This window comes from Rhincodon typus, chromosome 9, assembly GCF_021869965.1.
Source record: "Rhincodon typus isolate 14 chromosome 9, sRhiTyp1.1, whole genome shotgun sequence".
Taxonomy (NCBI): Eukaryota; Metazoa; Chordata; class Chondrichthyes; order Orectolobiformes; family Rhincodontidae; genus Rhincodon; species Rhincodon typus.
Window position 1 is genome coordinate 92,481,208 of NC_063340.1, and position 10,627 is coordinate 92,491,834.

The window sequence follows — 10,627 nt, forward strand, 5'->3', positions numbered from 1 at the left end:
CTCCCTCTCCCTCTCGTCCCCGCACACACACGTCTCTCCCTCTCCCTCTCGTCCCCGCACACACACGTCTCTCCCTCTCCCTCTCGCCCCCGCACACACACGTCTCTCCCTCTCCCTCTCGTCCCCGCACACACACGTCTCTCCCTCTCCCTCTCGTCCCCGCACACACACGTCTCTCCCTCTCCCTCTCGTCCCCGCACACACACGTCTCTCTCTCTCCCTCTCGTCCCCGCTCACACACGTCTCTCTCTCTCCCTCTCGTCCCCGCTCACACACAGACACTCTCCCTCTCTCTCCCCCCCACACGTGCGCGCACACAGTCTCTCTCTCTCCCTCACTCACGCACGCGTGCGCATGCACAACAGTCTCTCTCTCTCCCCTCTGCGCGCACACAGTCTCTCGCACTCTCCCCTGCCCTCACACACAGGCACTCTCTCTTCCCCCCCTGTCTCACACAGGCATTCTCTTCCCCCACTCACAGAGGCATTCTCTTCCCCCACTCACACAGGCACTCTCTCTCCCCTCCCACACTCCCCCTCTCTCTCTCTCGCCCCCACACACAGACACTCTCTCCCCGCCTCTCCTCTCTCACACACACACACGCACACACGCGCACTCTCTCTCTCTCCCCCCTTCACAAACACTCTCCACCCCCTCTCTCTTTCACACACAGCACATATATATAAATTTATCTGGTGAATTCGTATTTGCAGATACATTCTATTTTGTTCAAAGTCCATAATTTATAGACAGTCAGTCAATGTGGCCTTTTATAAATTCCTACTTTAGAAATAAAACCGGTCTGACTCCAAACCAAAACACAAACAGACACCTAACATACATTATCTGACCTAAAATGTCATCTTTTTACACTGACATGACCTTTAGTTCTCTCAGTGCAGTGACTTAAAAGAAATTTGGGGATTTACATATACATATTAATCAATTAAAACCTTCTAACAGATTAAAGATTTAACAGCATCTTAGGTTTGTTAAATACATCCTCATTCGTTGTGTGGCCCTTTTATCTTTTACTGACAAATTCTGTGTTCTGTGTGCTTCTTTCTCACTTCACCTGATGAAGGGGATATGCCCTGAAAGATTGTGTTTTCAAATAAACCTGTTGGACTATAACCTGGTGTCACGTGATTTCTGATCTTGTCCACCGTAGTCCAGCATTGGCACCTCCACATCATGGAAATTAGGCAACACGGCAAATACAACTTCCAATGAATTTCCCTAAAATTGCAAAATCACCTTCCAGATCCTTTGTTTAAGCCAGTATTCTTTTCCATTTTTGTTTAAGTCTATAGCCCCTAAAGAAAGTCTCTGCAAGTCATTTAACCAATTTCATACCTAGGCAATCAAGGCACTTCAGCCTCCTTGGTTTTAATCTGCAAAAAGGCATGAGACAACAGAGAGCTGTTCAAATCTATCTTGTTACCTTTAATTGAGCTGCCGAATCAGTTTATTGATTTCTTCTCCACGATTCCCCGTCTCTCCAAGCTCACGGAGAAATCCCACTTTGTTTCTTGCTGCATGTCGAGCTACAGACAGTCTGAAGGGCCACAGAAAGTTCATGGCCTCCTTGAATGATTTTCCCACACAATAGATTTCATGTATTAAGTCCTCGAGACAAATCATTCCCCATTTTCCTGCAAACAAAAATATAGCAATAATGCTCATATAAACTGTATTAGTTTATATAAAACTATAATAAAGCAAATGTAAGTGTCTGAGACTGCCACTTCTTTAAAAATTTTGTTCACAGTATGTGGTATCTCTGGCTGAACCAGCATTTATTGCCTATGCCTAGCTCAACTGTTTGGATGGCTAGTTTGCAACACAGCGTGATGCCAACAGCGTGGGTTCAATTCCTGCACCAGCTGAGGTTACCATGAAGATCCTACCTTCTCCTCACCTGAGGTGTGATGACTCCTGGGTTAAACCACCACCAGTTGTCCCTAATAGGAGAACGGCCTGTGATGCTCTGGAACTATGGCAACCTTACCTTTTTGCCATAACGTTACAACCCTCAAATTCTTTCAACTTGTTTACATTGTCAATTTTCTCACTTTCATCCTCACTCTCCAAGAAACAGGTTAGTTATTCTAAGGTAGTGCACAGAATTGTTACAGCTTAGAAAGAAGCCACTTGGTCCATTGTGCCTATGCCAATTCTATGCTAAATATCTAATTTGACTCACATTCCTGCTCGTTCCCCATATAGAAACATAGAAGATAGGAAAAGGAGGCGGCCATTTGGCCCTTCAAGCCTGCTCCGCCATTCTTCACGATCATGGCTATCATCCAACTCAATAGCATAATTCAGCTTTCTCACCGTAATCTTTGATCCCATTCGCCCGAAGTACTATATCTAATTTTCTTTTCATAAATTCATACTATGTGGGTGGCCTTGGCGAGGCCAGCTGTTATTGATCATCCTGAATTGCCCAGAGGGTAGTTAAAAGTCAACCACATTGATGTGGGTCTGGAGTCACATGCAGGCAACACCAGATAAGAGGAATAGATTTCCTTCATTAAAGGATATTTGTGAACCAGATGGGTTTCATGACAATCAACAGTGGTTACGTGGTTGCAGTTAGCCTATTTATGTATCCCAGATTTGTAATGAATTCAGATTTCACCATCTACCATGGTGGGATTCAAACCCATGTCCACAGGCCAACACCATTTTGTTCTGGATTACTAGACCAGTGACATTAACACTATTTATCTAAATCTCTTGCAAGTTATTATTTAATCTATTCGCACCACCCCTTCAGGCAGGGCTTAGAAGGTGCTATGGAAGAAATATTGATGTATTGCAGCAGTGCATATTATAGATGGTACACATGGCTGCTACTGTGTGTCAGTGTTGAAAGGAGTGAATGTTGAAGGTGATGGATGGGGTGTCAATCAAACAGGCTGCTTTGTCCTAATGGTGCTTCCTGAGTGTTATTAGAGCTGCTATCACCCAAAAAAATGGTTGCATTCCAACACATTCCTGGTTTGCACCTCGTAGATGGTGGGCAGGCTCGGGGGAGTTAGAGTTAAGGCGTGAAGGAATTTCTTCTTTCAGAGAATAGTGAATGTCTGGAATTCTCTATCAGACAGTTGTGCAGGCTAGATCACAAAGTATTTAAAGAGGAGGTACATTTTGAAATATTGAGATGTTGAGGGCAATGAGGAGCTACATGAAAGAGGAGCTGAGGGCTGAACAGCCTACTCCTGCTCCTACTTCTTATGTTCCCAGCTCTGACCTGCTTTTGTAGTCACAGTATTTGTACATAGAAACATAGAAGATAGGAGGAGAAGTAGGCCATTCAACCCCTGAAGCCTACTCGGCTTTCAATATGATCATGGTTGATCGTCAAGCTCAATACATTAATCCCATCGTCCCCCGTTTCCCTTGAATCCTTTAGCTACACAAGCTGTATCTACCTGCTTGTTGAAAATAACGTTTTGGCCGCAAACACTTTCTGTGGTAGTATTTTTCTGTGGTAGTAACCCCTAGGATGATAGTGGTGGAATCAATGATAGTAATACATTGGACATCAAGGTTTATAGGTAACAATAAATTCTTAGATTAACCTGTGTTAGTCAATAAATATCCTTTCACCAATATTCTCTTTTCACACTGAAAGTACTGTTGTCCCTATAATATCTTATAATGTACTTAATAATTGTACATTTTCAAATGCTTTGTATCTACCGTACTTAGATCATTAACCCTTTCTACTACTTCAAAATACTAATCAGTTAAGTCAGACATGATTTGCCTTCTGTGCTGGCTGTCCCTTATTAACTTATAGAGTCATACAGCACAGAAACACACCCTTCAGTCCAAGCCAAACATAATCCCAAACTAAACTAGTGCCACCTGCCTGCTCCTGGCCCATATCCCTCTAAACTTTTCCTATTCATGTACTTATCCAAATGTCTTTTAAACGTTATAATTGTACCCACATCCAGCAGTTTCTCAGGCAATTTATTCCACGTGAACCACCCTCTAAAAAATTTGCTCCGCATGTATTTTTTTTTTAATTGCTCTCCTCTCACCTTAAAAATGTGCCCCCGAGTCTTGAAATCTCCCATCCTAGGGAAAAGACAGCTACCACTAACTCTATCTATACCTCCTCATTATTTCATAAACTCCTGTAAGGTTGCCTCTCAACCTCCTGTGTCCCAGTGAAACAAGTCCCAGCCTATCCAGGTTTTCTTTATAACTCAAACGTTCCATACCAAGCAAGATGCAGTAAATCTCTTCTGAAACTTTAATAATATCATTCCTTTAACTGAGTGATCAGAACCAGACACAGTATTCCAGAAGAGGCCTTATCAATGTCTTGTACAACTTTTCCTTAAGTGAAAACGGATACTATTCTTGACAATGGTCTCAAGTAGTTTTCCCTCATGAGGTTGAATAGCCTGAAGTTGGCAACATTATTCCTTTCTTTTGAAGAGGGATGGAATATTTACAATCCTTCACTTCTCTGAAATCACTCCCATATCTAAGAAGGATTGAAAGATTGTTAGAAGCATTTCTGCTATCTCTACCCTAGTTTCTATTAGTAACATAGGATGGACTGGGTGACTTGTTAACTTGGAGTTATGTCAACTTATTTAGTATATTCTATGTTTACTTTGTGAGCCAAACAACCTCCTCCTGTGCTGTAAATTTATGCAATAGATCCATTATCACTATCCTTTCTCAGTTTTGGGATTATGTCAACAAAATTGATTCTTACCCAGATGCTGCTCAATGATTCTATTGTCGGTTAAAGCCACACGCTTCTTGTTGACTTTTGCTTGGCCCCGTTTCAGAATCAGTTCACGAATAGATTTCAAATTGGGAAACCTATGAGGAGAAAACAAAATGTACATGAATGAAGTGGACATGGTATGCATTAATCAGTAGCCATTATGTGACTGCACTGAAGTACAAAGTATTTTCCACTCCATACTACTCAACCCAGCACGAAACAAGATCCTAAGCTTTGTTGCCGGTTCAATTATCTACAATCGAGAAATTAATTCCAAGTTTTCCCTCCTGAAGTTTCACCCTCTTTCTTTTCAATAGTTACTGTGTACGACGAAGCGGATTTCTGTATTGCCCATCTCTACAGTTATCTACAATACAGTCAGTAGTGAACGTGCCTCAGTTCAACTGCAAAGACTTGAACCCATGAATCAACAATTTATATTTATACAGCAGATTTAATGTAGTAAACCATGACAAAGTGTCTCCTCACAGGGACATTACAAAACAGAATTTGATACCAAACCACATAACATAATAAAATAGGTGACCAAAAACTTCAGGGAAGACAATAGTGTAGCAATAATGTCACTGGACTCCAAGCTAATGCTCTGCTGACAGTGATGCAAATCCTGCCATCGTAGATGCCAAAATCTTTGATCAATAAAATCTGGAATTAAAAGCAATCCTAATGGCAACTGTGTAACTACTGTCGATTCTTATAAAAATCTATCTAGTTCAATAATGTCCTTAAACCAGACACATGGCAAAAATGGTTAGCTCTTAATTTCACTTTGAAATGGCCAAGCAGAAAATATATGCTAATGACACCAACGCCCCATGAAGGAATTTAAAACAAAATTAAGGAGGGACTTGAAACAGAAAAGACTTAGACCTGCAAAGGTTTAAGATGTGAATTCCAGAGTTTAAAGTCCAAATAGCTGAAGTTATGGCTGCCAATTGTGGAGCAATCAAAATTATGGAGAAAGGGAGGGATAAAACTATTGGAGAAACTTGAACACGAGGATGATAATTTTAAGATTGATGTTTTAAAGGACCAGGAGCTGAATAAAGGTGAGCGAACAGTAGTGACTTGCGAAGCAAGCAAATAAGATAATAAATGGTTTGTAAGCCTTTACTACAAGAGGATTTGAGTAAAGGGATAAAGATGCGAATGTAAGTAAGAATTAGGAGCAGGAGTAGGCCAGTTGTCCCTCAAGCTTGTTTTGTCATTCAATGAATCAGAATTCTCTACATTTGCACTCAACCCTGATACCCTTTCACCCCTGCCTTTTTTAACCAATAATCTATCTACTTCTGCTTTCAAAATACTCAATTACTCTGCTTCTAACAGTTTTTGAGGAAGAGAGTTCTGAAGACTCAGATCCCACTCTGAGGAATAATTTAAGGCCATAAGATGTAGCTGCAGAAGTAAGCCATTTGGCCCATTGAGTCTGCTCTGTTATTTAATGAGATCATGGTTGATCTGATAATCCTCAACTCCCATTTTCCCTTTGGAGTCAAAACATTGAATATTTTCAAGGAGTTAGAAATAGTTTTGAGCGATGAAGGGATCAAAGGGCATGGGATGAAAGCAGGAACAGGATACTGAGTTGGATCATCAGCTATGATTATACTGAATGATGGAACAGACTAGAAAGGCTGAATAGCCTGCTAATCCAGTTTGTATTTTCTGTTTCACATCTTTACTATATTGTGGCACTCAAATATACACAATACTCCAGCTGAGGTCTAACAGGGGTTTTGGACGAGTTTAACATCACCTCCTTACACTTCCAGTCTATGCCCCATTAATAAAACCAAGAACAACGGATGATTTAGTAACTTCTTTCTCTGCACTTGCTGTACCACCTTCAATGATCTGTGCACGTATACACCCAGGTCCCTCTGCTTATGCACCCGCTTTAGAATTGTACTCTATTTATATTTTATATTGTCTTTCATGTTGTTGTGACGAAAGTGCATCATCTCACACTTCTCTGCATTGGACTTCATCTGTCACCTGTTGTGGTTGGTTGGTTGGCTCGCCGAGCTGGTTCGTTGTTTTTCCACAGATATTTCATTACCCTGCTGGGTAACATCATCAGTGCAGCCTCCGATGAAGCGCCATTGTGTTTTCCCGCCTGTTATTTAAACTCCGGAGTCCATTAATCTGGATTACCTCACTTCCGGTTTTCCTTCGCAGTGGAGTGTATATGGGGTCGAGCTCTATGTGTTTGTTGATGGCTTTCTTCGTGGTGTACCAGGCATCTAGGAATTCCCGTGCTCATCTCTGCTTTGCTTGTCCCAGGATCTTGGTGTTGTCCCAGTCAAATTGGTGGTTTTCCTGATCCATGTGCTTAGAGATGACTGAGTATTGGTTGTGTCTTTTTGTAGCCAATTGATGTTCATGTACGCTTGTTGTTAATTTCCTTCCCGTTTGTCCAACGTAGTGTTTGTCACAGTCTCTGCAGGGAATCTTGTATATGACATTGGTCTTGTCCATAGTGGGTACTGGGTCTTTGGTTCGGGTGAGCAGTTGTCGCAGGGTTGATGGGGGTTTGTGTGCTACTCTGATGTCCAGTGGTCGCAGCAGTCTTGTGGTCAGTTTAGATGTGTTCCTGATGTAAGGTAGTGTGATGAGTGTGTCGGGGCGCGTAGTATCTTCCTGGTGTTGTTCGTGTAATAGGCATCTTCTGACCCAGTGTTTCGGGTATCCATTGTCTTTGAATACCTGGAAGATGTGCTCTTCTTCTTCTTGGCGTAGCTCTGTGCTGCTGCAGCGTGTTGCTGCTTGTTCAAATAATGCTCTGACTCAACTTTGTTTGTGTGTGTTAGGGTGGTTGCTGTTGAAGTTCAGTACTTGGTCAGTGTGTGTGGCTTTCCTGTGTAACTTTGTTAGGAATTCCCCATTTGCCCTGCGCTCTACCATGACGTCCAGGAATGGGAGCTGTTTGTTCTTCTCCTCTGGTGAATCTGATTCCGGTGAGGGTGTTGTTTATTAGTTCGTGTATCTCCTCCAGTTTGGCCCGTTTAACAATTTCAAAGATGTCGTCCACATAGCACATCCATAGTTTTAGTTGGATTAGCGGGAGGGCCGTACTTTCAAGTCTCTGCATCACCGCTTCGACTATTAGTCCGGAGATGGGTGATCCCATGGTTGTCCCGTTGATCTATTTGTACATTTGGCCATTAAAGGTGAAGTGGGTGGTGATGCATAAGTCCAGTAGCTTCAGCAGGTTGTCTGTGGAGCTGGTGTCACTGGGGTCTTGTTTTTGTTTTAGTAGTGCTGTCATTGTTTCTCTTGCTAGTGGTATGTCGATCGATGTGAATAGGGCAGTAACGTCAAACGATACCAATGGTCTTGTCGTCATCTATCTTGATGTCCTTGATGGAATTGAGGAACTCTTGGGCTGAGTGGTTTGAGTGGGGTGACTCATTGATGAGGTGCTTTAGTCTCCTTTGTAGTTCCTTTGCTAATCTGTGTGATGGCGTGCCTGGTAGGGAGACTATGGGTCACTTCCGGTTTGTGTACTTTCGGAAGGCTGTAGAATGGGGGTGTGTTGGTTTCTTCAGGTTTCATTCTTAAGAAGTCTGTTTTGTTGATCTGTCCGGTCTGTTTGAGTCCTTTTAGCATATTGAGGATCTTGTTGCCTAGTTGTGGTGTCGGGTCTGTCTGCACTTGCCGGTATGTGTTCTCATCGGCTAGCAGTGCATGTGCCTTGGAGATGTAGTCCTGTTCCTTATCAACGAACCAGCTCGGCAAGTCAACCAACCACAACATCCACAACCCGAGCTACAAATCTACTCTAAAACCTTAGAAATCATCTGCCACCTATCTGCCAACTCCACCAACTTACCAATATCCTTTTGCAGTTCCGCACTGTCCTCTCATTTTACAATTCTTCTGAGTTTAGTGCCATTTGCAAAATTTGAATGGTCCCCTTCACACCAAGATCCAGATCATTAATATATATTAGGAAAAGTATTCCAGTACCCACCCCTGGGGACCTCCACTACAAACTTTCCTTCAGCCCAAAAAATATCCACTGACTATTTGTGTGTTTTACTCTAACTCTACCACTCAGATAATTGCTGATAGTCCCTTTAGTACCATGACCTGTCCAGCTCAGTTGGCGAGATGCTGGTTTGCGATGCAAACGATGCCAACAGTGTGGGTTCAATTCCCACACCAGCTGAGGTTACCATGAAAGACTCCTTCTCAATCCATCTGCTTGAGGCATGGTGTCCCTCAGGTTGAACTACCAGTCATCCCGCCTATGGTCTAGTAGATGGCTTTACCTTTTACAGCTACAATACAAACAGCTCAGTACAGAGATTGCAGAAAGTACTGTAAAATTATGACGCTCTACATTTTGGGTGTCAGTCGAATTGCTAAAAAAAGTAACATTTTCCAAACATGGCAAGACTCTCTCCTCTTTAAAAGAAACCTCTAGAAAACTCCAGCAGCTTAGTTAAACACAAGTTCTCCTTTCGAAATTCATGCTGACTCTCCTAATTAATCCATCTAGGCTAGTGTAAACCTCTGAACTTTAATAACTGTTGATGGATTGAAATAATTAACAAAGAGAAACTGTTACATTCAAAAGAATCAGCAATAACTGTCTGGGGGAGGCAATGGCCTAGTGGTCTTATCACAGGACTGTTAATCCAGAGACCCAAGTAATGTTCTGGGGACACGGGTTCGAATGCTGCCACAGCAAATGGTGGAATTTGAATTCAATAAATATCTGGAATTAGAAACTAATGATGATCATGAATCCATTGTCGATTGTCAGGAAAAACCCATCTGGTTCACTAATGTCCTTTAGGGAAGGAAACTGCCATCCTTACCTAATCTGGCCTACATGTGACTCCAGATCCACAGCAATGTGGTTGACTCTTAACTGCCCTCTGGGCAATAAATGCTGCCTGGCCAGCGACACCTTCATCCCAAGAATGAATAAAGAATAAACTACTAAAGGACAAGGACAAGCTTATACAAGAATTGAAAGCAATTAGCAATGTCTGAGAGAGGAAGGATTCAAAGCTACTTGAACTGTTCTGACATTTGCTTGATAACCGAATGCCTCACGCCACAAGGATATCTGACTGCCCTGAAAAAGAATTTAAGGAGTTAACTGCAGGAAAGCAATCCTCAGACAGACAGTCAATGCCAAATCTAACAAGGAACAATGAAGCTACATCTGCTAAGAAGGCAAGCTGCAGACTTGCAATATTTTGGATGAAAGAATCTAAAAGAAACATCAATAACATTACATAATGAAGAGAAGGCAACACCAGAACTCTCCCTTGGCAGAACTTCAAAGAACAAAACTGGATGGAAGGATCGAATTCTGGACACTTCCAGAGCCAGACACTATCAGTTGGAATCATAGCTGAATTCCACCATTAATTTGATAACAGCCAAGTTGAATTGTGAGGTTTAACTTGCTTACTTAAGGGGTCTTGTTTTGTTGCCACATGCAATAAATCATAGAATCTCAACAGTGTGGAAGCAGGCTAGTCGATCCATCAAGTCCACAACAATGGAGCTTCCCACCCAGCTCCACCTCATCCCTGTAAATCTGCACTTCCTTGGACATATTTAGCATGGCCAATCCACCTAGCCTGCACATCTTTGGACTGTGGGAGGAAACCCACACAGACAAGGGGGGAGAACATGCAAACTCCACACACAGAACATAGAACAGAGAACATTACAGCGCAGTACAGGCCCTTCGGCCCTCGATGTTGCGCCGACCTGTGAAACCAATCTGAAGCCCATCTAACCTACACTATTCCATTATCATCCATACGTTTATCCAATGACCATTTAAATGCCCTTAAAGTGGGCGAGTCTACT

General features: G+C 42.4%; 1 protein-coding gene across 1 annotated transcript in view; it reads right to left on the bottom strand.

Annotated features, from left to right (window-relative positions):
• rpl7l1 (ribosomal protein L7-like 1) overlaps positions 1 to 10,627 on the bottom strand; it is a 34,166-nt gene that overhangs the window by 6,328 nt on the left and 17,211 nt on the right. Inside the window, exons 5-6 of the mRNA XM_020510901.2 lie at positions 4,751 to 4,860; positions 1,445 to 1,655 (exon numbers count right to left, since the gene is read on the bottom strand). Of these exons, the coding sequence (XP_020366490.1) occupies positions 1,447 to 1,655; positions 4,751 to 4,860 (319 nt within the window). The 3' untranslated portion in view covers positions 1,445 to 1,446. The remainder of the gene's footprint in view (positions 1 to 1,444; positions 1,656 to 4,750; positions 4,861 to 10,627) is intronic.